At 40.3% G+C, this 27,915-nt stretch overlaps 1 protein-coding gene across 4 annotated transcripts in view; it reads left to right on the top strand.

The window, feature by feature from the left end:
* Positions 1-27,915, top strand: part of PTEN (phosphatase and tensin homolog) — a 49,383-nt gene that overhangs the window by 12,162 nt on the left and 9,306 nt on the right. The window contains exons 2-8 of one of the 4 annotated variants that reach the window (XM_075154055.1): positions 4,091-4,175; positions 7,621-7,665; positions 12,832-12,875; positions 16,272-16,510; positions 21,068-21,118; positions 21,716-21,857; positions 24,161-24,327. In XM_075154055.1, coding sequence (XP_075010156.1) covers positions 4,091-4,175; positions 7,621-7,665; positions 12,832-12,875; positions 16,272-16,510; positions 21,068-21,118; positions 21,716-21,857; positions 24,161-24,327 — 773 coding nt within the window. Of the gene's footprint in view, positions 1-4,090; positions 4,176-7,620; positions 7,666-12,831; positions 12,876-16,271; positions 16,511-21,064; positions 21,119-21,715; positions 21,858-24,160; positions 24,328-27,915 lie in introns of all 4 variants that reach the window. The other 3 variants (XM_075154054.1, XM_075154058.1, XM_075154056.1) reach the window with 3 other exon arrangements.

Below are 27,915 nucleotides of genomic sequence, written 5' to 3'. Positions count from 1 at the left end.
TCTTCCAGATTTCTAAAATTATCAGTATCATTACTAATTTCATGATGACTCAGAATTCTTGCTTTGAATGTAAGCCCAGCTTCCAAGCTCCTTTGTAAAAAATCTCGTCTTGGTAGCGAATATCTTAATTTCAGCTTTGGAAATCAATGTTAAATTAACTGAGGTGTGAAAAGCCGTGTCTCTGAACCGTTGAGCATGGCTGGTGATAGAAGAACTTGCTGAAGATGATAGTCAGTGGACGGTTGCTCCCGTAACTGGCTTGGCTCCGTACCCTTGCGCAATAACCATGCAGTGGTCACAGACTGTCCCTGAGGAGGACTGTTTCGTTCCCCAGCATCAGGAAAAATGCAAGCTAGCACCAATGCAGTAACAACTATCCCCTTCACTTGCTGCAGACCTTGGGGCATCTTGTCGCAGGAGAGGAAAGGGTGGACGAGCTTGGTTTTTATGGCAGCTTTTTCAATTAAGTGACGAAACTGCTATTTCTGCTCAGAGATTTAGATCATCTGTGCAAACAGCAACAGCACTTCCACTCTGTTCTTCCATCTTGCGTTGCTCCTTAAAGCAAAAGGCATTCTTTAGTTGCTTGAACCAACAAAAGAGTTTCAAAGCAACGTGCTTCTTCAGCACGCTTGTCAGAAGCATGTCTTAAAAAGACATAAAATGATTTTCACCAGCAACACGAGTGCATTTGTCATAGCTGTCGCTTGCTGTCGTTCGGTGCAGGTGAAGCCTGCAGCCTTGCATGTGTGCCGTGAAGGGTGTCGTTTGCTCGCTGCGGCCGGCGTCCTTTAAGGCCAGACCTGTTGCAGACAGAAGAGTGAGTCAGCAGTGGTGTGTGAATTGCATTCCAGTCTAATACTTTGAGATAATAAGTAAGGTACTTCAGGATGCTTATATTTAGATGGGGGAGAAATTGGCTTGCCTGTTTAAAAAACAATCATGTTGTTCTAAAAACAGCCCCCCCCCCCGGCTCACTGTTGGATATTTGTTTTTCAGCAACACTTCAGTATTTGTGCTCTCAGGTTGCAAAACCCCAGAGCACACAACACTTTTATTGAATCAGCATCAGTAAATTGATTCATACTCTCCTCCCCTCCCCCCCCCCCCATTTGAGGTCTTTTTCCATTTTCTTTACTTACTGGCATATTGTGGAACACCTTTTGCAATACCAGCTCGGGGTTTAAAAATGCACCCGTAATGATGCAGAGTTAAGCTTAAGCATTTAATTCTGCTGGCTTTATCCCTATTTAAAAGAAGAAATGCGTGCGAGCTGTGCACGTACGGCTCGTGCATCACCCCTGAGGAGCGAGGGAGGGGAGAGGGGTGGTCACATGAGATGCGGGAGCCAAAAGGGGATCGGGCTTTGCAAAAGCGTGAGACCGCCCCGGTTATTTTGGAACTTTTTATCTCTCTCTGCCTGCGTGTTTTGAGGCTCTGGTGTTTGGACAAGTCTGTGAGCCTGCAAACTGGAAACGCTGCTGTTAAGATGTTCTGTTCCCTTCGCTTGGGGTGTCTGTCTGCTTCGCTTCCATCTTGCACCAGCTGGGAATCCTGGAAAGTATCTTGTTTCTTAGCCTCTCAGAGAGGAAAAGCCAACAGCAGAAGAAAAGCATCTGAACATAAACTGCAGGCTGAAACGCGTGAAAAAAATGTGTAGTAAAGCTCACGATTGCAAATAGAAATTTGAGCAAGTTACATGGTAATTTGGTGAAGTTTGGGCATCTGTCTCATGGGTGATACTATAGTTGAAACTGAGTTTTGTTTTGATGTGGTATGTCAAAATGAATTTATTTTACTCCTGTTGCTAGCCTGAATGCTTGTCTTCTACAGAGAAGTGCTGTGGAAAGCAGGCTAATACACTGGATTATTTAGCTATGGTAATTTATATAGCCCTGCTGCTCAGAGCAGGATGCAAAAGAAGGTGCTTTTGAGTATAAATGCTAGAACTGGCAGTAGGTAGAAATCAGGTTGAAATCAGGAATGAGGAGGGAGTGATGGGGGGTTCTAGCTGGAAGTCAGGTAATTCACTGTTAATAGGTACACATGATTTATAACCAGTTTCTTCTGCTTATGGCAAGCAGTAACTGATAAAATAGTAAATACATGGCGAATTATGTAGCACCTTTTGTTAATTTAACAAAAAGGTGTGGACTGCTTGCAGAGTGAAATACATTCAGAGTGAAGTTCAAAGTTTGAGATTTATGCGATTTGGTAGTATCTGAAGTTATCACAAGCTCTGAAAGTTAAGCAACTTAATTTTTTTTTTCCAGATAAGCTTTTTTTAGGGTTTGGGCAAGTACAGAATAACTTGGAAACCAGATGTGAGCCCCTTTCAGTGTCTGTATTTAAGGCGGCTAGAGATACTTGTTTGGATTTCTCAAAAGCTTTCATATTTTTCTCATTGTCTGCATAAATCATCTTTTGAATAGTCCAAGCAGACCAATGTCTATTAATACTTGGATTACAACATAGTAAATGCTAATTCTTTTTTTGAGAGTAGAAAACGTTATTTCCGTGTATTCAGTTCTTAATGTTTTTCTTGAGTCTTCTAGTTAACTGTGTAAATGCACGCTGCTTCCCTGTGAAGACTTAGGCTTGGGGGAATTCTGCAAGGATGGAGTAAAGTAGTTTGTATCCTACTTCAGGCTTTTCATTGTGTACAAGTAACTGGAATATTAATATCTTGGAAGCTGCTGCAGTGTCTTCCATTCTGATGATTACTCTTTGGAGCTTTGTTATATTTTAACCATAAAAAATGATTCTTACAGTTGTGGAATAATTTAGGTTGAAAGGGACCTCTGGAAATCACCTGTTTCAGCCCCCTTGTTTAAAGCAGGGCCAGCTTCAAACATATCATGCTTTGTACTTACTCCTTCTAAAATTAGTTTGAGGAGGAGTATGTTAATGCGGTAGGGTATGGTCTGTTTTCGAGCTGCTAGTTTCATTTCTGTTTTGCTTTTCAGTGAAGCTGCTTCACTACATTATCATTTCTAATAACGTTTAAAACTTGGGAGTACTTTCTTTTCTTGAGTTCTGTTTTTGGAAAAAAAACAATCCATATATCATTATACCACCAGGAAAATAAATACCAGTCATTTTCTAGCAGTTTGTTGTGAATTCTTTACTATATCAGCTCTAGATGTAGACCTACGATTTTATCATTTGGCCTTTTTCCTTAGCGCTAATTTGTTTTTGCGAAGAGGTACTTTTCCTAAGTTTTTTTTATTACAGGTTGCTTTTGGCAAATTAATTATAGGTAGTTCAGAATAAGAAACTAGAATATTTTTCCAGAAGTGAGGAATTGTTTTTTTTTAATAAACAAGATATATAATCCTTTTCAGATCTGTACATTTCCATCTATTGCAATATCTTACATTTAGGCTTTCAGAGCTACCTTAGCAGCTACTCTAGTGATCTGTTATGTAGGAATCATGGAAAGTGATAAAAACATTAGCATTTATGTAGCTTTGCCAGGGCTTGCATGCCTGAAGTGCACTTTTTTGTTTGTTTTGCTGTTTTGTGTGGTATACCTATTTTGGGCTCACTGGGGACTTGAACATGGGTTTTAATTTGGAACATCTTACAATTTAGTCACACGAGACTTTTAATAGTTTCCCATTGGATTTAATACGCCACTCAAACTGTGGAGAAAGACCAGTATGTAGCATCTATGTGATTCTAATGAGATGATGTAGGACAGAAGTGGATTACTTGACTCTGCCTTTCTAGTCGATTGCCTTCCTAATCGATGTTAACCATCAGCTGCCCGATAGCATAGACTTCTAATAAGTTATCTGTTTGAGATGTAAGATTTCTGTTATAGTGGCTGTGGTCAAAGTACTGTTTTTTCAAAAGTTTCCCTCCTGATTTTGGTCCCCCCCCCCCTCCCCCCACCGCCCTTTTTCTCAGCTTTTTTTGGAAAAGATCCCTTATTACTGCATATGTAAAGCTGAATTGTTCACATATGGGAGTCAGTCGGAGTTGTTGCTCTGACTTTGATACAGTTTAACGTTTGATTAATGTCCATTTAACGCTATTGTAGAAATTTCACATGCTTTACAAATGTTTCCGTAACTTGCACATTCAGATATTTATCCAAACATAATTGCTATGGGTTTTCCTGCAGAGAGGCTTGAAGGAGTATACCGGAACAACATTGATGATGTAGTAAGGTAAGGTTTTATTTTTCTTTTCCTTAATTTATTCTTGTAAATCGTAAGTATCCTTTTCTGCACTCATTTATGTTCTGCTGAGGAAAGGATGTGTGTTCTGACTCGTAGAAATGGCAAGATTTTTGCATCTCGTAGATGTTGTCTTATTAGCTTTCCTGAAAAATGTTGGAAACAACGAAAATAGTATTTTCAAGAATTTTAGGCCAGGCTGCTCTTCTGGGTTGATCTCAAATGCGTGTAATCTGCTTTTTAGTGTGAAAAATTGACTTCAGTAAACTCTGGTGGAGTAAAAAGAGGTTCTTTGCTTTTAGAAAGATGTCAGTCCGTGCCTCTGTTCATGGTGTTGAGAGTTTCCTCAGACACCTGATGGCATTTCAGAATATGTTTGCCCATATCCTTTCTTCAAACAACAGATTAAGTGCTTGATAAGTTAATTTTGATTTAAAGTAGTAAATATAGGTGAGTTTAGAGAAAGGCTTTTACATCTGGCTGTGTTCAATAGTTGTGGATGAGGAGAAAAATCAGCTAAAATTCGTTATTGCTAGTGATGCCTTATAGCACATTTTGTTAAAAAAACTACAGGTTGTAATTTTTAACATCAAATAAAGTTCCCTACTCTGAACTGCTGGATACCGCTGTGGAAGGTGTACTTGGTGTTTTAGGAGCATCGTTGTAATTTGTTTAATTGACACCCTGCCTAGAGAACGTAGTGTGAGAGGTTGCATTAACAACTAAATACTTGGCAGAAGCTGCCAAATGTTAGTGTTTTTAGGATCCTAAGTTCTGATTTTTTTAAGTCATGCGTGATGCTTTTGAGATCTTGGGCATTTGAGGTCCTAAGTTCAGTAGCTGTCTGAGAGACGGGATGTTTGGGGATGGGTGGATATCGCAGTAAGGGGCATGGCTATGCAGTGAAGTTAAAGTAGGTGTATCTGGGCAAGAAGGTGCGTGCTGCTCCCGGGTTTGAGATGCCACAGAAAGTTTCTCATAATCGTTGGCAGGCAGAATTAGCGCTGCTTGAATTTCACTGGTAGTTGTTTGCATCCAGGTTTGTACAGAAATGAGTTGAGACAGCTCCTCGGTTCCCACACTGGGAGGAATCATAACCTTCAACTGAGAATCAGTTGTCTGGAGGCAGCTGCAGTTAGCTTCAGATGAGTTTGAGGGGGTTTCGTTTTTGCATATTTAACCGTCGTGACGAAGCTCGCTATCCACGAATAGTACTGAAAATGTCAGAGGCTGGATTTGACCAGGCTTGCAGAAGTGACCTTGTTCTGTCACGCGGTAGCGAGGAGAAGTCCCTTTTCCAGAGCTGGTCGTATTGGTGAGGGTCAGCATAGCAATCTGTAAATACCCTTGCAGAGTGTGTATGTCCCTGCTAGAATTGTTAACAGAGGCGTGAAGTTGTGTTTTCTAATCGTATCATTGCACACAGCTTGTGCATAAGAAAAAGCTTTTGCTGTCCTTTTGGGACAGTTAAGGGCTGTCTCACAAACTCAAACTATCTACCCCTTTCTTTAGCGGCAGTCAGAGCCACCTTTTCTTTAAGTTGATGTGGACATTGCATCTGCTCTGTGGAATATGTGGTCCCTGATGGACTCCACCTTTGGAAATTGTAGGATAGGGGCAAAGGCTGGATTTGGAATAAATGACGACATAGGAGTAATCCAAATAATAATAGACAGTAGTCTTTGAAGGCCCTCTTCCATTCACAGCATTGATTTCGTTTGCTTCTGTATGAAGGAAAATATATTTTATTGGTTAAGTATGTAGATATGTGTAAATTAGACTTTTGAAAGGGAATGACTATATAATTATTAAGTTGTCCATAAACACTCTGATCAAAAGGAGTAGTGATCACCTAAAAGTGTAATCAACCAAATTAAGATATGGAGAGATGTAAATTAAGTGTAGGGGACTGGATCCTAAAGTAGTGTTATGTATGTTGCCCCCTATTTTTAAACAAGGATAATGCACAAAATGTGATCATGCAGCAATCAGCAGGTCCTCATCTGCTCCTGTCGTCTTTTTGTTGTGGAATTTTTTTCCAAGAGCTTTTTTATGCAGAAATTCAATGTGTTTGAGCTCCGGAGCAATTGGTATTGAGCCAGGATACGCCAGTGGGCTTTTTCTGAATAGCTGCTATCCTGACAAATTCAATGCTAATGCTGTATGAGGAGTACGACCTGGACTGCTGGCTGTCTCCTGTGACTGATGCTTTGAGAGGTTTTGGATGGAATTTTCTCCCTAGAAAAATCCTTGCATGAAAGCTTATACTCAGCTTTGTGGATATTACTGGCAGAAGCGGAGTCAGCTCTCCTTGCTCTCCAGCGTGTTTTAAACAAGCGGGGACATCTCCTGAAGCAAATCGCCATGTCCACCATCTTCCTTAATCTCTCGAAGTCTGCCAACAGGGGCACCGGGGGGGGTCGTGAAATATTTTTGCCGATCAAATTGGAATCTCATACTCAATGCTGCACAAGGAGCCTTCACATCTGTTCTTATTTTAACGCATCGGTTTAACCACAGAGTTCTTCTAGGTTCTTCTGGAATATTATGACTGATAACCAGAGCTTGTTTTTGCTTGAGCTTTCCAGGATTTTAGCAGCTAGTGTTTCTTTTCAATTTGAACAGCATGTTCTGTCATGGCTAATTAAATTCCTTCTGCCTGATGTGCAGATACACACTGTTGATGATGTTAAGTGTAAACATTTGTATGTTATTTCTTCTTGAACATTGCCAGGTGACACATCATATATAATCACGGCAATTTTGATGAATCATGTTTGCAGTTTGGCTCTCTGAAGCTTGTATGGGAAGTTTTTGTTACAAAGTGAGCATGAAAATGAAATGAGTGTGAAAAAGTATAGTGGTCTTCCTCCTCCTTTCTAAACCCAGAATATCATCGGGCGCTGTTCTCCGTCTTCAGTGGCAAATAATGGCCATTTTAAAAACCTGGTATTAAAATAAATGATTCTGGCTGTTCTAACTGGAATATGAAAGTTATTTTAACTGCCTTTTTTCATTGGAAATGCCACCGTGGCAAAACAGTTAGCATAGATGATTAAATTGAAGTAAGTGTTTACAGATACCTTGTGTAATCAGTGCTTTCTGCTTTAAAAGTGAACAACCCGTCCTCAGCTTAATATATTGATGTGCAGGTATCTTAGAAATCAGTGCAGATTGGTCCATACAATAAATATTGCAGCTGCAGGTCAGATCTTGGTCTCCTCAGTTGCATAAGTAGTCTTATTCACACTACTGGATTATTTGTATGAGTGAGGTTTGCAACACGCTGCCTCCTTGACTTTGAGGCACTGCAGGACCAGCTGGGACTTGGAATGCAGAACTGCACATGCTGAATGGTGCTTTAATGATGCTGCAAATTAAGGTCACCATTATTGCAATGTATATTAATACATGCCTTTTTTTTTTTCTATTTAAGGTTTTTGGATTCAAAGCATAAAAACCATTACAAGATATACAATCTGTAAGTATGCTCTTATAGATGTATTTTCCAAAATAATGAGTTCTAAAAATAGCTTATGAGTGAAAGTGGCTTGTTGCTGTACTGAAGCAGAGCTAGAGATGTTTTGCACATTTCTTAAAACAATTAAGCCTGATTGAGAGCACTGTTACTTCATTTAGTGGAGCTGAGTGAGGTTAAATGAAATGCTGGTATGTATTCATATTACTTGAACGCTTTTAAATGACTTGGCATCTAGCCCATCTGGAGCTTGTACCATGTGATTAAAAAGCGAAAAGTAATTCACAGCAGGCTTTCTGTTAATGTATTAATGTCCGCAGTGAAGAAATTGCCAAATGAATATTTTCCTTTTTCTTTTTTTTTTTTTTTTGTGTCAAACTCTATTGGCACCCAGGTTCTGTTTGCTTCCTCACTTTTCTTGACTGTCCCTCTTTATTACTTTGAAAAAGCTATTGCAGCAATTGGTAATGTGATGGTTTCTCACTTTTTTAAGTGTAACGTTTTCCTCTGAAAATTTAGTTACGCAGAATGCTGTTCTTGTTACAGAAGGGATTTTTTTGTTGTTGTTATTCCTTGATGATCTTTATATGTTAGCTTAGGCTAATTTAATTTTTATAAATTGTTTGGTGATGTGAGCTGATGTTGAAAAGTAGGTCCTGGTTTTCCTACCCCTCATTTTTTTCCCAGAAATCTAAGTTGAAGATTTATTCATTCTCTGAGCTGTTAAGGCTTTATTTTTTTTAAATGAATATGTTTCTAAATATCTGCAATTAATGGAAAAATTACTGTAGTATGGAAATCCAGGCAATGCATTAGATTGTAATCTGTCAGTCATTAAAAATAAGTATTTAAATATGCCTCAAATTAGTTGAAGGATTATGCATCAAGCAATTCTGCTTCCTGATGTTGGTGCGAAGTGATACTAGAAGCTGAAAAATTGTATACTGATTATTGAAGTTGTCTGTAAAGCCTGGGGTAGGATGGGACAGACAAAGATATGTAAATAAAATATCCATTGAAATAAACTAATTGGACACCTATCATACAGTTCAGTAAGAAGATTATTTTCTCCAGCTTAGAAGCTCTCCAGAATGTTAGCCTTTTAATAAACGCTGTCTTGGTGGCACTTACGGGTGGAAAGGACAGTGCTTCCTAGAATAGCTGATAGCTCCTTCTGCATGTAGGTGCAGCTCTCTAAAGAGGTAACTTTCTGGATATCTTCCTTTGAAGTCTTCTGGAGCTCAGCGCTAGAGAGCTGTATCGTGTAAAATCTAACTACCGTGGTTTTATTAGACCCCCCAAAACCTCTGCTTGGTTTGGGGAGCAAAGCAGAACAGGACAGATACAACAATTTCCTCCTGAGGCTGAGTTCAGCTGTCGGCTTCTGTGAAGTGTGGCTCTGGTAGCGTTCACAAGATCAGGGTTCGCTGAGCTGCCTGGTACCGAGCTTGTTGTTTCGAATTGGCTCGAGAGGTGACAGGTAAAACAATAGGTTGCTGTGTGTTAACTTCTAGGCTTGGTCAGAAAGTAAGAGTTTAGTAAGACTTCGGTGCATCTTAGCAAGTAGCTCCTCGGGGAGGTGGTGCTTGAAAAGTTTCCACTTTGCTGTATGCTAGCAACCTCATTTTACTTTAGAAAAAAGCAAAAAACCGATCCCCCAGCTCTACACAGGAACAGCTTTAAAGTTTTTGAGTGAGAAGAGCTGTGATGAGACAAATGCTTTTGACATTTACATCACTGATACATGTATTTTCAACTGTGCAAAGAACTTGTCCAGGTGTGCCAAAAGTTTTTGTCTTCAAGTTCTTCATATAAAAACTTTAACTTTCGGTTTTGGGTGCAAGAACCCCCCCATCGATTTTCCTTGTTGTTAACTTCAAAACAATCGCAGGTGAAACTTCCTAAAATTACTTTATTCGCCCTCAGATGAAAACTTTTGCAGGAGAAAATGTCCTTTTAAAGTGTGTGAGTTTTTTTCCTCCCCAAAACATGGATCAGTTGCAAATGAAGATTCAAGTGATTACTGCACAGCTTGGAAAGCATAGCTTTTAAACTATGTATCTCCGGCTAGAGAGGCCAGGTTATCTCTTTATCTTGAGGTGGGCAAAATTTACACACATGTTAAGTACATAAATGCCATTCGGTGAACTGTTGCAATGTTTGGTCATGAGATGGGAAGAAATTGCAGCCTTCAGGTATTTTGGAGAACAGCATCTCTTTAGATTAAGCTGATCCTTTGTAAATAATCAACGTATTGTCTGTGTTTAAAAGAAGGAGGTGGGAGTTCAGAGGAGTTACGTGATTATATTCAGAATTACTTCAAATGCTGTCATGGGGTTTGAGTTCCCTTAAGGTAGCTGTAATATGAGGTTGATAATAATGTGTGTATGGAGCAATTTTATTTAAAAGGATTTAGAAAGATTTTTCTGAACTGATGCTTAAATGATGTCAGTTATGTCTCATCCTCACATCTTGGCTTTTAACTTCCCAGTGAATGTTTGAGCAATCAGTTTCATTTTGTTTCTTGTTTGTGTTGGTTTTCTCCTGTGTTTCTTTAACCCTTTGCTATTTTTTCAGTATTCTTTATTTTAACATGTTATTCCACTTTCATCTCCGAACTTCACATACTGCCAAATTGTTACCTCCCCTATTGTAATAATCTCCATCTTCTCTAGTCTATTTTTTCTAACTGTCCTACAGGCAGATAGTTAAAGGAAGGGGCTGTAATGAGCAATGTGGATTTTATGTGCGTACTTTCTGTACCTGTGTGCGTGGGGTTGGGCTTTGTCATAGGCTGCCATTTTTTTGGTAGCCTATAGACCTGCCGTCAGTGGGATCGTGGTTATGATCAGAAAGGTGCATGGCTGGCAGCACTTAGGATCTGGGTTGCTTTAAACTCGCTTTAATCATCAGAAGGATTACGAGAACCAGGACAACCCACTCCCCCTGCCAAATCCAAAAAGATGTTCAGGTTTCATCTGGAGATCTGACTGTATCACACAGGTCTAACAGTGTTTTAAAAAAAAAGGCATTTGAAATGCTAAGCAATGGAAGCATCCCCCAAAGTGTGTGTCGGTGGGATCTCTGCTGCAGATACACATGTGTTTCGTGTAATGAAATGGGAATATATTTTGTACAGCTGTGTCTGGAGCTCTGTATTTGTCCTGTGTTGTGTACAGCTCCCATAAGAGGGCATAAAGAGTGACATGGCTATGTTCTGTGCTCAGTTTCTATCCTTGGTATCAACAAAACTATTTTTTATCCCTTATGGTATTCTACTTGATACTCTCTCAAACTTCAAAATTTGAAGGCTTTTTTGCCCATATGTGGATTTTTTTTATGTTTTGAAGACTTTCATCTCTTACTACCCCTTTGAACTGGGTGTTTCTTTAAAAGGAAGAAGGAAACTTTCTTGGATAAGATGCATTGTGTTAACTGCTTTGCTTCCTAGCAGACTCGGCTTCCAAAATTCGGATGCTGACTAGCTTGTAACAGGCTTTGCCCAGCATGGCTGATGGCTCCAGGCATGGTGACTCCATCTTGGGTGTACGTACTGTGTCTAACCTTTCTTCTCAAAGGCTCGAGTGCAGATAATGTTTTTTTCAGTCCCATCTGCCAGCTCAACCTGCGCCGTATCACTTCTGACCCAGAGAAAGTGTCAGCAATGTGATCAGAGCTGTAAAAACTGCCAGACTTTTCCCTAGCAGAGGCTAGAGTCGAGAAGGCTCTGGAATTGAGGGAAAGGGAAGCACTGAGTGCATGTGCAGCCCCAGCAGACCTGGTGTATGAGTCTCGTGGACAAAGCTCAGTGCAGCACAGGCGAGGCTCCAGTTACGTGCAGCAGTCATACAAGTAGGAGCCTAAAAGTTTGCGTGTCTGAAAGTGTCAAGTAAGCTCCATACGGCTCCAAAGGCTGCAGTCATAACATACCTGCTAAGGAAAAATAAGTTCATACCAGTCCTGAAACTGGTGTGGGTATTTGAACCCTATGAAGAGTACAGATTATAATCAGGACAGAAGATCTAGATGTGTTTTGTCTACTGAAATGACTCCAAATCATTGTGTTTCAACCTGGAGTCCTGTTGTTTTGAGGCAAGATTGTTCTCATTTTCCTTTCTGAACTGCATTTTCACGTGCATCGTGTAGAGGAGCATCATTTTGCCTGCAGAGAGCAACTCCATGGAAAATTATGGAGGTCATCCACTTCTTTCCCCTTACCCCCAACACCTGATCTAGCTTTTTCCCTTGCAGTATGCCATTTTGGCTGTATTAGAGCCCTACTGATTGGATTGTTTATATCTGCTCACAGACGTTGGTCCCTAGGCAAGTCATCCTGCAAGACTAATACAGTATGATTTGCTGTGCCACCAGCTAGCAAGATGGGTCTCTTGCAGAGTGGTGAGAGAGGCATTGATGCAACTCCAAAGTCTTCAGAAATGTGCCATTTTCCAGGTTCTGTGAGGGGAAAACTGGCTGACTGGCCTTTTGGGTTTTTTGAGTTCACCTAACTTCAAGAACAAATGCCAAGTCGGAGAGCAGCATCGCAATCTCTGCTTGATACGAGTCGCCTCCATTATAATATTCAGTGGTGCTTTCAGTTGCCTGTGGTGGCCTTGTTGCGTTCCTGTAGATGAAGGAAGAATGCTTGCTTAGGTTGCAGTAGGCGAGGGTCTTCGAAACGTCCTTGTGATCCCCATCACCCCTAGCACCCCTGTTGTCGTTGAGGCATCTTGACGTGTGTTTTGAGTTGAGAGTCAATTGGATGAAGGTCAGAGCCATCTACTCTTTATGTGTTTGTGTGGGAGCGTAAAGCTGCTTGAGCAGCTGGAGCTGTTACTACCACAGTGTCAAAAAGTAATAGTGTATTGTATCACTTGCGTGAATGTCTCCATTGAGAGTCACACTGACTAAAACATACTGATGGACCACAATTACCATAGGGTAAGTAATTGTTTTTCGGTAAAATAAACTCATATTTTAGTGAGCAACGTTTATACATCTGCAACAAAACGGTTTTTCTGTATGTAACCTCTAGCTATAGTTTTAGATCATAAAGGGGATGGGTATACATGATTTTCCCGTATGTTGACCTGTATGTTCCAAGGTGTAAGAGGTGTTGGGAGTGCCTCAGAGACTTGTCTTGAACTCTTGTCTATTTTTCCTTTTCAGATGTGCTGAAAGACATTATGACACCGCCAAATTTAACTGCAGAGGTACGTTTTGACCGTCTAGTATGTGTTCTTCTCTTTAAACTTCAGTGTTTGTGGATGAGGGTATAAAGGAGGAGCTGATGAATAGTAACGTAGGAGATTTGGGCACAAGGAATGATGTCAGATTGCTTTGAGTCATTGCAGAAACTTGCTATATTCTTGATGCGTTCAAAAAAGTATGTTCTGACAGTTAACTAGATCAAGATCTAATAAGGCAATCAGCAGTCTACTGTTGCAAAAATTTTTGCAGAAGGGGTTATATAGAAGTTTCTGTTCAATTCAGTGTGCAAACTTATTGTAAAATTTAGGTGTGAAGCTTAGAGAAGTCTGGTTTTTATGCAGAAGCATCACTTAGAATAAAAATGGAGAACACTTAAGCCACTGTCTCTGTTCATATAAAACAACTTTTTGAAGATCTGGAACAAACCTTCAGTTGCTTTAAAAAAAAAAATAATTCCCAAGTGATGCCTCTTTGAGATGAGTTGGTTCTTAGACACTTTGCAGAGTTACTAGAACCAGTGGGGAAACTTCTGGGGGCTCCTTTTGATCAGACCCCTGGTGAGTGGAAACTGATGTACCTGTTTTGTCAGTATTAACTCCTCAGGTAGAAAATAAATAAACACAGATTTACCTTCATTCTTTGTGGAGAGAAACATCTCTCTGCACAGTAGTAGAGCTTGTGGTTGCTCTTCGTGCAATGCTTCAGAATGGCTGGGTAGGTAAGGAGTACTTGTGTGTACATAATTGTAGGAGATGAATAGATTTCGGCCTTACTGGCTAATACTGCTATACATGATAGCAAGGGCTCAACTTCTTTTTTATTATTATTATTATTATTATTTTAAACCATCCCTCTAGTTGTAAAGAGGGTCTTTAGGTCATGACCAAAATGTAATTGGCTGCTTTAATATCTGAATGTAGAAGGACTGAAATTTTCATTTTGAAGTCATCTTCGCTTCTGATTTGCTCTTACGATGTTGAATGACAGTGTCCTGAAACCTCACTCAATACATACAAGCCAGAAAAAAAGTATTTTAAGATCTGCTTGAGCAATACGTTGGGTAAGAGGAGAAAAGGCGTAAATGAAAAGGACGTGCTTCTAATATGTCCAGAACATATGCTTGCTTTAATTTATGCTTTCTATTATGGGGGTGCTCAGATCCCTTCACTGTCAATCCCAGCCCAAAATGTTGTTTGTGACAGCACCTTTCACAGCTCCTCTATATAAGACAACACTGTTGTAGGGAGCTACATGTTGCATTTTTTTTTCTTTTCATCCCCAAATTAGTTATCTTAGATAACCAAATTGGTGACTCAGGACTTCCCTTAGCAGTGGAACAACAGTTCTACTTTAAAATCTTCTGAAGTGAATTAATTTCAAAGGGAACTTCTCATTTGTACACTTAGCATGAAACACCATAGTAGTTCAGTATTCAACTTCGGATGCTCTTGCATCAAATTCAAAACCAAATGTTGAAAGCTCTTCATCTGTGGACACTAGCTTTCTGTCTAGGGTTTTTGCAGTTTCTGAAGTACTTCCATGCTGGAAATTGCCTTCTGCTTTGCCACAGGCTTTCCTTTTTATTTTTTTTCACCCCTTTATGTGCTATGGGATTTTTCTTGAAACGTCTAGGAGCTTGGAGGGAGTAATCAGAACCGTTCTCCATGCTGTGTGCTCCAGTGTTAGGAACCAAAATCTGTGCAGGACCTGCACCCTCTAAGCTCAAGATTGTGCAGCTTAATGTTTCGTAAGGCTGCTTTCTGACTCTTAATCCCTCTGCACCAGCACAGGGCACCCATTTCATCTGCTCCTCATTCCATCTTTGAAGAAAATACTGCAAGGTTTGCCTTTGATCCCAAATCTTGGAGAGCATCTTCAGCATCCTGTTACTACTTGAGATTTTTCAGGCTGTTCTGTCAGGACTACTTTGTCTCTCCTTTCCATGGGAACCTTATTGGATGTAGTTAAGATAGACTCAAAGTTGTACGGACAAATTTGCAGCATCTTCTAACAGCTTCTTTTCTTAAGCATTTCTAATTGAATTCCTCCTTTCATTTACATCTGCTGCAAAAAGCAGCATCTCTGTAAGTTCACATAAAACCATCATTTGGGGAGTCTTTGGATCTTCCATGTGGAAGAATTTATTAGTGTATGTTAATGTTGGTTAACCTTTGCTGCTCCTTTAGCAAAGATTATTCATTTTATCGGGCTTCCCTATTTGGTCTTCTGGGAGATTAAGTGGGCGGTCTGTACTGTGAGTGAATAAACTGTCCTTGCAGATCCCTCCGAAAGGCTTCGGACTTGTGCTGCAGTAATTTAGCAGTTCCATAACTTCATCCCTCACTTCTGCTCTTTGAGTCCTTGGGGATTCATCAAAAGGAGCCTTGCGTGTGTGACAAGAGAGTAGTACTTACGAAACGAATACAAACACTTGCCAAAAAATGAAATGTATTCATTTTTAGACCAGAAAAGGAAATGGTGTTTCTAGCTGAGAATGTTTAAATGAACCAGACTTGTATTTATAAGATCCCAAGTCTGTCGATCGAGAATTGGGGTGTACTTTATGAAGTGCTGGTCTCCTGACGAAACTGGTACAGCCCTATGTAATTCTGCCAGTCAGCATGGCATTGTCTGTCATCTTATCTGAGGTGTTAGAGGTTTGGGTTTGGGTGCTTGTATTGCTTATTTTTTGCTCTCTTGAGTTTTCTTTAATTTCCTGCATGCTCGCTTGAAATTCTTTCCATCTCTAGATGGAAAAAAGTGTTTGTGTGCATGTATATATCCATATAAGAAAAAGGACAATTTCTTTCAGTGGTTTGACTTTAAAACCCATAAGTATTGCAAGTGCCTTACATAAGATTTCTTTTTTGATTACTGTTTTTTAATACGGAGATTGCAGGGGTTTTTGTTTCAAAACCCCTTTGAGCAAATTCTGAGAGTTTGTTCCCAACGTAGACTCAACTGTGCTCAGAATTTTTCAGCAAAATTCCTATTGTCTGATCAGTGACTGAGGTCTGGCCCTGTTTTCTTTCAGCAGGTAGTCTGATTTTTGCTAGAGTAATGGGTTTTTACAAGGTTACTCTTTGTGCCAGTGCACTCTTAAATTGTAGAAAATTCGTGATGTAAGATACAGAGTCCGTGCCACTCATGTCAGCAGCGATGTGAAATAGTCTCTTATTGTAGCAGGATGCTTACTTACGTATTACTAGAGAAATGTCTGCAATGCATGTAATGTGCAGTACATTGCTGAATAATATTGGAATAAAAAACTTTACAGAGACAGGGGGTTTTATTTAGAAAGTTGATTTTTTGCATGCTTGTCACCAAGTTGACCTGTCCAGTTGAGCTTGCTGTAATTTCCTTTTGAGATTTTGATAAATTACCTCTTCTCATTGCAGTTGCACAGTACCCTTTTGAAGACCATAACCCACCACAGTTAGAGCTTATCAAACCTTTTTGTGAAGATCTTGACCAATGGCTAAGTGAAGATGACAATCATGTTGCAGCAATCCACTGTAAAGCTGGAAAGGGACGAACTGGTGTAATGATATGTGCATATTTGTTGCATCGAGGCAAGTTTTTAAAGGCTCAAGAAGCCCTAGATTTCTATGGGGAAGTAAGGACCAGAGACAAGAAGGTGAGCTATTTTCTGATCTTCGGTTCTCCTACCTGTATCTTTATGCTTTTCCTACTTAAGGTCAATTTGAATAGTCAAGCCCTTTAAGAAATACTTTCCATCGGTTGTGCTATCTGGTTTGATTTAGCTTTAACGTTATTGGATCAGTGCAGTTGTTCTAGATGAAAAAGCTTGCCTCAGCAGCAGTAGCAATTAGTCACAACACTAAAACAGTCTAGTTTTTCCATCTCCTGTTCGAGATGATCTGGACAGTTTATTTTAAATAGCCTTTTAAATAGCATTCTACTGTGTGTTACATCAAATGGGCGGTTGACGAGTGAACTTTCTCGTTCAGCATTTTCAGCCCAAATAAGAGGATTATTCTAGCTCATTTTGTCTGAATGGATGAGCTGGTTAGCTCCTCAGGTTCTCTTCGTTTCTGTGGCGGTGTTTGGAGACACATAGTCATTACAGTGTGTGTTACAGCTGAATATCCTTACTGGAAGAGTATATCAGCCTGTTGTTGGATACCCCTTTTCAATAAAAGGGTAGTTAAGCCCAGATATTGGCGGCCTCAGAGCCTGCTTCATGAGGTGCTGCCATTTAGTTTTTCCTGAGGAGAAATGGGAGGATCTCATTTCAGAGAAATGATGTTTGTGGCTACAAGAGCTTTCTGTTAAGACCTTGTCAGTGGTACAGGCAGACCTAGCAGTAACTGTATGTTGGACGTTTCTGGCATGGTTATGTCTCATTAGTGGGAATTTAACCTCCTTATTTGAAATCTTCTCCAAATATAATAACGTGTGCCTTATTATCATGCAAGGTCACTTCGTCAAGCTTCCTGCTCATCTTCCATCATTTCCTCCTGTATGTTGGTAGAGCAGCCCAGGGGGATCATCCTGGCAGGCCACTCAAGCACAGAGCTCTCTGTGTTCCTGTAATATTTGCATAAAGTATTAATTTCACAGTGTGTAGATCTCTAATAAGCAGAGCTTCATGTTTGAAGGCTCTTGAGAGCACAAGTGTCACATAAGGAATTTTAGAATTTGGCTGTTAATTTGTTGGAAGGAGCAAATAACTTCTTAGTTTGCTCACTTTACAAGACGGAGCTGTTATTCCGCGTACTGCTGAGAAGATAGTTGTGGTGCGATACTAGAACGGAGACAGTGTCAAGGTTTCCCGTCAAAAGTTTGTGGCACTTGGTAAGGGTACATGATAGTGAATAGGAATGAGCTGTGTGATGAATAAACAGTGTCGATTACTCCTGCTGATAAAGATTATCTAAAGAGCCAGATAAAATATCATGAAAACTACAAAACTTAACAAATACATGGAGAAGCGTGTTGTACCTCAGTTTCCCTTTTGTAGAAAAAGGGTAGTATTTCTGCGCGTTAGTGTGTGGAGGGTAAGGGCGGTTAGGTGTTCATCAGCACCCCAGTGGTACCTTTGGCATGTTTGAGGTAATGGAGAGCTTAGTAAACAGGAATAGTGAGAGCCTTGTTTAGCTTCACTGTAAATATTGTCTGTAACCAGCAACTTTGTTTTGGTTTCGATGTCTCTACTGGAAGAGTTGATGTTGGTGTGTGGGTTTTTTTTTTTAAACCGACTCCACTTCAGCGTGGTTATCTTTATGTGGACAGTGGGCAGCCCGTGATTCACATCATCCTTAAAGTAGTGTTTATAAACAGGTATTCCAGCGGAGGTTCTGGGGGCTTTTTCTTCCCTTGTGGCCCATATTTCAGTGTTATATGTCAAGTGCTGCTCTCTGATTTGACCCTCCACCACACCTTTACATAACTGACTTCCTGAACTCAAAGTAAGTGAGGCATCAACAGAGCTGTTTGCACCTGGGAACAAGAAAATGCATTTTTCTTTTTTTGTGTTGCTGGACCAACACACGCATGATGAAGGAAAACTGGCTTTAATTAGATACCAAATTTTCTTCGTTTAAAGCAAGCGCAAGGTGCACAGTTTGTATACAGCTGCTCAGAATAGTATAGCTAAAATCACTGTTGCCATTAATGTGCATGGCAGAGTGATTCTCGAGAGGGTTTAGTCCGTGCCGGCAGGAAGTGTGAGTCTAATTGCAAGAGGAAGTATGACTAATTGGTCAAGAGAACAACCTCGAGTACTTCTGTAGCAAGCTTTTCCCAAGTGCCTGCTGGGAGAAGCAGCTTCACAGAGGCCTTTGCAACATCAAGTGAGAGTTGTTGCAGATGAGGCTGACAGTTCCTAGATAGTCTGTTCACGTACTGTTGTCCTGGGAAAGGTAGTGCGGAATAAGACATTGCAGAACCGAATCGAAAAGTCTGTCTCTGACCAAAAACTGGGGGGTTTTTTTGATTGTTTTTTTTTTTTCCATAAGCTTTTCACTTTTGTAACTCACCATAGTGGGAGGATCCTTTTTCAGAAGGGAATGATGAAGATTATAAAGTATTGGCTAAGTGGTTGTGTCTATCAGTCACCACTACTGTAGTAGAACACGACTGATTTCTATTTTCTCTTTGAACCAAGGGAGACAAACTGTTTTCTGAAATTGGATAAAGAACTGTAATTGTCCAGCCTGTTTTCAGAACTGGGGGAGAAGTAAACCCCAAAAAAGGTCTTCTAAAAAAGCTGCTGCTTCCATTGTTTGAAATGGTTAGCTTATCACCTGTTTTTTCCTTAAGATGGACACTGAAATACTACTGTGATGATAAAGACTGACAACTTACCTTCCTCCAGCTGGAGAAGGTCTTTATTTATTCCCACTTCTGCCTTGAAGGTTTTATGGTGAGGATTAGTCTCAGAAGGAAGCGTAGTCTACTCAACAGATAGGTATCAACTGGGAACAACTACTCAAGTGCTTGAGCTTGAGATGATCCATTCAGGAGCATTCATGCTCCATTCAGGACTGTCATGCTCTTGTATTTTTAGGAGCAGCTTCTAATAGTGGTGTAACTGAACAGGAGATGGAAACCAATTATTTTGTGGAGGAAGTCTCAGAATGACTCTTTGAGCAGGGTAGATACCCAATGTCTGATGTGTTAGAGCTGATCAGTTGTGATGCCTGTTTGTTCCACCTACTCAGGTGACAACCTCTACTAAACCTGATGCCGTAAGCCTAGTCTGAGGGTGCAGCTTTAGCTTTACTCTCAGAGTAGGGCACGTTATTAAAGTGAATGTGGGAATATTACTTCCAAAAATGTTTGTTCTTCATAATACTGCCTGTGCTACATTGGGAGGAGAACCAGGAGCAGCACGCCTGACAATTTTTTGATGTCTACACAGTTCGGCAGTGCCCTGTGAAACTCTGGCATAGGGACTAGAGAAGCTAGTGATAGATGGTAAACGTAAGCTTCTTGAGGAGAAAATACTTCAACTACTTCCCTGTTCTTTATTCTTCTTGAGTAAAAATAAGTGGGGATTGATTGTACCTCTTGGAGTATTAGCTTGTTATGAAAGCGTTCTGCTTTGAAATCAGACCTTTGGAAAATTGAGAACCTTCTGTTCCACTTCAGTGTGGCTGGTTCTTAGGATCTCAGGCTATGTCTTGGGGGAGTAAAAATCTCTGGCTGGAGGGATAAAACTGCCCTCTTGGCTGAGGACTGGTTTTGCTTTGAGATGGACTGTCACTTTATGTAGCTGTGAAAGTGACTGTGTTCCCTTTGTTCTGGTCCCAGCCCTGGTTGTCCTGGTAAGGTGTGCTGGGGTTTCTCTGGGGGGCAAATCCTTTACAGCACGGAGAAGCTATGGGCAGAGAAGGATGCGTTTTCCTTGCCCGCATGGCTTTCTTCTGGTCGGCAGCATTAGCAAATTACTGATGGCTTGCTCTGAAGCTGGGATTTTCTCAGTCGTGAAGCTCAGATCCCAGGAAAGCAAACTTTAGAGCTCCCTTAAGAAGTGGGTCTGATAACTACTGAGATGACATCTGAACCAAAAACATTGTCAGTGTAGAAGGCTACTTAAGAAGGTCATTGTACAAGTGCTGTGAGATAAAATCTTTTGTGTAGTTTAGAAACAGCTGAAGTGGTAAGGAGACATAGTTATCAACTTTTTTTTTTTAAATAAAGGCAGGAAGTGATAGATGTGTACTAAATTAAAAGTACTGTGGCCACTCTTAGCTTGTGGCTGTTGTAAGGTGAAGCAGGTATTAGAACTAACAGTTTGTAGAAACACTGTGTTCTAGGTTTTGTGACCAAAATGCTCATAGGCTCATATATGAAAACCCTTTGTTATCTCTAGTTTATTGCAATTTCACATTTAGTTTTAATATGAAAGTTTACTTACTGATGCTGTTGCAAGTATATAGTATGGGTTGTTATAAGCCATGTGATGCGTTTTCTAGGTAATTACGTTATTTTTCATCTTTATCGCTTTTGCTTGAAAATATTAGCTATAGGAGCTTTAAAACTATTCCCTTACTTGAAGTTGAAGTTGATTTAAAATCGGTAATTAAAATGTTCTTTGGTTGTATGTTCACAAAGCGAGTGTTTATTTCAGAGTTTTAATTCAACTGAGAAGTCCTTCATTTAACAGTTTTGGGCTATTGGGCCTACATTAATGAAACTTTCCACTTTGCACCCCAAAAAAAAGCAGGAGTATGAAGCCATCATGGCCCTCAGGGTCTCTGAGGTGTTTGGTTTTGAGGTATGGAAAAACGTGCATTCTTTGCCTCATTGCTTGAGGTGGATGTTTGGAGATACGTACTAAAGTAACTGGAAAACCAGTGTCCTGTTTGTTCCGTGCTGGGGACTGGTCGGTGATTAATGGCCTGGCGTTAGAAAACGTGTGCAAACAGCTTCCTCTTAAACGCTCCGCAGGACGGGTGCGAGAGATGTGGGCACGTGTCTAGGGAAAAGGGGAACGCTGTCTTTGGGAATGGTTTGGAGGTGGATTATGTCTTTGCTAGTCCTTAAGGTGCCCAGGATGGTCCACAATGAAAAAATCGCTGAGGGTCGTCACGAGTTACTGTACCAAAAACCCCTGTAGAAAGCAGCGCAGCACTCCCCTGCTTTCCAGGTACAGCCAGCTCAGATGCTTCACTCTGTGTGCCGGTCTCCAGTGTCGCTGCTCCAGAGGTATACTCAGCATAAATCAGGATAGTTTGTTCCAGGTGCTTTAGCTACCTTTTCGTTCGTGGTTTATTTGCCTTCAGTTATATTCTGAGGTAATGGGCAGAAGCTCTGTTAGTGATGCTAATAAATGGTCTTGATGGTTTTTGACCTTTGTTTTCCCTCTGTTTAGGGAGTGACAATTCCCAGTCAGAGACGCTACGTGTACTACTATAGCTACCTGTTAAAGAATCACCTGGATTACAGACCAGTGGCACTGCTGTTTCACAAGATGATGTTTGAAACAATTCCCATGTTCAGTGGCGGAACTTGCAGTAAGTACCCAGCACCTCCTTAACGTCCGTTAGCTCTTGTAAAGAAACGCATTGGCCTTTGAACTTGGTTTGGTTATGTGACCGTTACCGTTCTGTTACGTGACACGAAGAGCTGCACATCTTGATGGAGGAGAAGATCATACTTAAACACTTTGCATTCCAAAATCTGCTGGGTTAGTCTGGTCTATCCGCTAGCATCTTCCCAGGTGTAGTAAGTTGAGGTCTGTGAAGGATTCGTATGGTTGTTTCACTACAGTTTTAAATTGGGAAGTATTTAACAGTTTTAAGATAAGTGATCGTACATATATATATATTTGGATATTTGCTTCTTTTTATAAAAAGCCTTTTTGGTTTTTTTAATATAGCAACTCTTGGGAAACATGAATTGCTGAAAAACATTTGCCTAATTGCGTGTTGGCTTCAAATGCAGCAACATCATTCTTCCCATGATGTTTTAAAAAAAAAAAAAATCGGTTCAACTGGGTAAATATCTAATCAACTCAATTTTTTTTTTTGTATGGAGGCTTATAAAGTATTAACACACCTGTAAACAATTAATCTGGTTTGCTGATAGACAGTGTGTTAGTAAGGAACAGCAGATTCCTTGAAACTTTGAAGTATAAATACAAATTCACTTCTGTCCTTCTGTGGGCTGCGTTACAGGGCAGTAACTGCCTAGTGTTGCGTGTTCATTTTTTGTTAGTGGAAAAAGTCTTTCTAATGGTTTTGCTATGGGTATTACTGCAATGTGTAATTAATTCCAGTGCCTCCTGTGGCTTTGATTAAAATTGCACTATTAATATTGTTGTGAGACAGTACCTGAACATGTAATGCCCATAAGAAACAATCAAGCAACTTGTCAGGCTAGCTGTATTTACCGGAGGAGGAAGAAAGGAGGAGCCTCTGCCAAAAAACCTCTGCCTGTAGGGTAGAGGTGTGGAGGTTACAGATTTCTGCAATTACCACTTATTTAATGTTTTGGATAAACTGTGCTATACTTGCGAAATCAAGCTACAAGTATGAATTGCTCGCATGGGCATTAACTTGTTTGTCTGTACCAGGTTGTTAGCATGCTATTTTCACGGTAGGATGTTGGGATAAACAAAAGATTTGCTAAGCACCTGAGAAGATAGAGTAACTATCAACTTCAGCATCTTTGTGTACTGCAGTATTTTACCTTTCTGTGGAGTTTTCAGTGTTGTTTTAATTTTTTTTTCAGAATGTGAAACCAGTGGTCTGTGTTATTTCTTCAGTCATGTCATGTACTGTGATGGTAGTAATTTCACCAGTACGTGATAACTTTAAATCTGACTTCCTTGTTACTTCCTTCTGTTTTAAAGTCACTGACCGAGCAGAGTCCTGCCTCTCGGGCAAATCGAAGGGATGACAGGGTTTCGCAGCTCTGAGGATTTGAGGGAGATAAGTAGTTTTATAGCTAGGCTGTTCAGCAGGATAGCGTGGATCTGCTCAGTAAGGACTTCCACAGCTCTGCAGGGGTGGTTTCAGGGTGGCTCCACGCTCTACGGCAGGGTATGGTTCAGTGTGTATTGTCTAGAGAGCGGTCTGCATCTGATACTAATAGAGGAGTCGGGAGCAAATGCAGAAAGACTTCTTCGAGTAAGTTTCATTTGATATTTCTGGCTTTCTTGCTGGTGTCTCGCAACTTCCAAAGAAAATCATCTTAGTCTGCACCAAAAAACCCTCATAATTTCAGCTGTTACCCCGGCAGATTTAATTTGGAAAGTTACGCCGTGGCTGGCACTTTTTTCGTGATGGTGATTTACAGGGTAGACTTACCATCTGTGGCTGTATAGTCTGTCAGTGCTGGTTGGTTTGTGTAGTAATGTTAAATTTTGTCCTTGTTTTTGTATAGCAGTTCTGTTTGTGTAAGAGTAGAAATTGGTTTGTGCTGACATGACTGCCCACTCTGCAATTCGAAGAAGAGATGAGAGAGAATAAAACCCCTCAGTTACGTCCATATAATACAGAGATGAGAGGCAATATGCAAGGAAGAGTCAAGAAGTTGTCGCTTCAGAGTCATTTCTTATTACATTAAAAAGAAACAGCAACTTTCTAGGAACTCTGTGGTTGCCTGAGAAGTATTGCTACAAAGGACAGAAATCTGTTAGGTTGTTTCCAGTAACATCTAGCAAAGTTTGGCGGCCTGCGGTGCTTGCCTCTTAATAGATATTTATTTAACTTTCAAAATATCGTAGCTCATGATTGTGATTCTGATACTAATACTGTGCTTTTTGACACTTTAAGGCATTTCTTACGAAGTGACACTCTGTTTTGCCATGCAGATCCTCAGTTTGTGGTGTACCAGCTAAAGGTAAAGATATTCACCTCCCCTTCAGGACCCTCAAGACGTGAAGACAAGTATATGTACTTTGAATTCCCTCAACCTTTGCCGGTATGCGGTGATATCAAAGTGGAATTTTTCCACAAACAGAACAAGATGTTGAAAAAGGTTGGTTTTCTCGCTTTTCTGTAAAACGTTGTCGAGCCAATCCTGATGCAGGGCTGGGATGTTGGTTATTCTTCAGTGATGTGTAATCACAGTATTTAATTCTTTGATGTCTAGTTTTCCCAAGGAGTGAATCTATCACAAAATGAAAGCTGGATATTTTGAGAGTTGGTGAGATTAAGTACAAAGGTTGGATAAAAATTATACTGGATATATATTGCAGTCGTTTGGGTAGTAGTGAGTAATCTAATTGAGGAAGAAACATTCTCATTCTAAAAATAGACTTGCATACTGAGCAAGTTAACTCCAGCTGTTTTCTTCACTAAATTTTCCTAAGGTTTGAGCAGGCACAGAAGATCCTGTCTGTGTGCTGTTGGCTGATTTCTACCCATCTGTCAAATTTGGTTGAATTTCTGAGATAATTGAGTTCCTACGCACTTTGTAAAAGTATCTCTGCAATCTATTCAGCCATCTCTCAGTTCCCAGCTGTAATGCCTTGACATAGACGTTTAGAGAATTCACTCAACTGAGAATTTTATCAGTGTCTCAACTGTGGAAAAAATTAATCTAGAACTTACTTTGACACCAAAGTCAGCGAGTTCTTAAAGATGAATGCCTCATTACTGGGTTTCATTAATTCTGGTGCTTGTGGAGCTAGTTTGCATCTACCAAAGTGAAAGGTGAGGATGAGACCATGTTGATTAAAGGCTACCTTTGTATATACTCCTTAAAATTCTTCATGAATAGTTGTTTGTTATTTAATGGATGTTATAAAACTTAAGAGCGTTCATTGAGCGAATCCTGTGTACAGGCAAAGCATAAAAATAAGAAAATACTGGAGTGGGTTGGGAGACAAACATAAGTGATGAGATAACAGTCTCTTACAACTGTGCACGGAGGTTGTACCTACTAGATGTGTTTGTAAATACACATGCACGCTATTTTGTGGACTTGTTCAGTTACAAGGTAATGTTAACTAGTTTAATGGTATAATTGCGCTAGCTGGAAATGGCGTGTTCTGTTGTTTGCTATGTGCTGATGTCTGCAAAAGTTTTTAAACAGTTTCTTGATGGGAATATTTTCTTCTGCCTGTTTAATGAGATGTTTTAGTTGGTCAATGTGGCTATATGCAAGAGAACTGTAAAACGAAGCATTTTACAAGTGGAAATTCTACTTTAAGTCAACATTAAAATTATTGACATTTAAAACTGCAATGCACAGGAGCCAGTTTTGAGAACGGACTTGTAAAGGAGCACCCAGATAAGTACTGTGGGCTAGACATGAGGGATGCAGGGAGGAGATGAAGCAAAACCCAAACATCTGAGACAAGGTCCTGTTTTATCTGGTCTCTGTCCTATCTTAACTGTGAATTTGTTGTTTCTTTATCATCTTCAGTAACACGTGGATTGCGAACGGACTTTGTAGGAAATATTGTGCTGCACTGCCCCTCCCCGAGTAAGCCCCTGAAATATCAGTGCGCAGCTCACGTGCTGGATCTTGGCTCTGTAGCACCAGGAATGAACTCCTGTATTTGTTTTATCTCTATAGAGAGCACTGAGCTCCAGTGACAGCATAAACTAGAACTCCTCGTTATCACATACAATTTTTGTAGTGTAGTCTTCAAGAGTGTGTAAAATTGTCTGCAAAAACGCAGCAAGCGTGTTACTATGCTGTAGTTTCATTTCAGAGTGTCATATCAGTCATGGTTTCATTTCTTAAGAATCTCTTTGTAGTTTCTGAGTAGCTGGTTGATTTTTTTTTTTTCCTTTTTATCTATTCTTATCAAGTACCCTAACTATTCAGGTTCTGTGGATTACAGATAGTGCAGAGGTGCTCCTTTTCTCAGTGTTTTTGGACTGCTAGGGCCAAGAAATGCTGAGATGGTGAAACCTCTTCTTTCCACATCTGCAAGCTTTTCTGTGAGATAGAAGCTGTCCCTTCACCAGACGTAAGTCTTTTGGAAAGAAACCACCTTGATAATCTGCCTCAAAGATCTGTTGAATCTAGTGTGTAATTGCCCTCAACCTTGTGTAAGAATGGAGGCCAAAAGAAAGTAGGTATACGGGGTCACACAGTTCTGGTGAGACCACCTCTGTTAGCTCTACTGTAAATGCAGACACGAATTGAGGGCATCTGGGACTGGGTCCCTGGATCCTCTCGGATGTAAGCGTGTTGGTCTGTTTTATGAAACCACTGCTGAGGTCTTCGTATTGAGAATTAGTGAAATATTCCATCTCTGGTGTATGCTTTGGCACTAGAGGAGATCCTTCCACATGGTCCTTCTGACAACTTGTTATGTAAAGTGACTAAGATGGGAGTAGGGCGAAGGGGAATATTTGTGGCAGAAAACCTACCTTGGCACAAAGTTGAAAACATTTCTCTGTACAAGCGTTTCACACCTGTGCCTGTTCCTTTTCTAGATAAACTGACTCCATGCAGTTTTTGCTCAAAACCCCAAAAGAGAGGGCCTTCCACTGTGGAGAATCGTTGCATTTTGAAGAAGATCACCTCTATGCAATGATCACCTAATTTAATGAGGAACAGCATAATTAGGAGTAAGAGGATCTTACCTTTCAGAGATTCTGGTTTATTCACACGTGTTTATGAAAACTGGAATTACAGGTCTGTTGCCCGTCACTGGTTCTTGCTCTTCCAAGGTTTCCTGCTAGCAGATTTATAGGTAGCTGCTAAACAAGTTTTCTTGCACACACTTAAAGGCATCACATATCTACCAGTCTGCATTTTGACTTTCCATAAGAAACCTAATCAAAAAACTAATAACATTTAATTAAAAGTGTAATTCTCGATCCATTCTGGGCCTCAGGCTGGAGAATGGCTATGTCTCATCTCTGGAGATGAAGGAGACTTCTGTGTGCTCCTGCTGGGTTTGATGTTTGATACCACTGATCTCAGCTGAAGCGCTCCAGATTTGCTCATTTGTACTTGCTTCCAAATTTCTTAATCCTCTGAAGAACAGTAGCATTATCTGCAGAGCTCTCTAGTATGGAGGGTCCTCCTCAACTTTGATCAAGCTCTTCTTAGATAAAATTATTGTGCATGAAACAAACCAAACTTGAATGACCAAGTGACTTTAAGTACCTAGCGTTGCAGTGTCAGTGTGAAATCTAAAGCAGTCAAGTGTCCTGGTTTTTTAATGGCAAAACTTAATTCAAGCAAATTCACTGGCTAGCGAGAGCTGACCTCAGCCAAAGGATTATTGGTGCTGGTGGAAAGATGTTGGTAAGAGGGTGACTGCTCTGAAAAAGTTGCCCTGTTTCAGCTCTTCCATAATCTGTGCCACCTGGCATCAGTTAGTAAGTCCACAACTTTTGGTCTTTTCTTGTCTAATAAAGTTGTTTACTTTATTCTTGGACTATTTCTTCAGTATGATGTAGCTGCTTCCTTTCAAGAACGAAATGCGTGCTCATATGAGAACAAAATGGCTTGAGGCTCGAGTACAGTTATTATGTATGAATTTCTGATGGATAGAAGTTAGTAATTTGGAGGTTTTTTGAGCATGGTTTTTTGTTTCTCTGTCTTGTAGCTTAGCTATTCTTCCATCTCAGGCTGCTGCTGTGGTTTCTCTAGGTT

The sequence above is a fragment of the Calonectris borealis genome, chromosome 7 (assembly GCF_964195595.1).
Source record: "Calonectris borealis chromosome 7, bCalBor7.hap1.2, whole genome shotgun sequence".
In the NCBI taxonomy this organism is placed as follows: Eukaryota; Metazoa; Chordata; class Aves; order Procellariiformes; family Procellariidae; genus Calonectris; species Calonectris borealis.
Note: the sequence above shows the minus strand (reverse complement) of the source record. Positions and strands in the feature narration are given on the sequence as shown.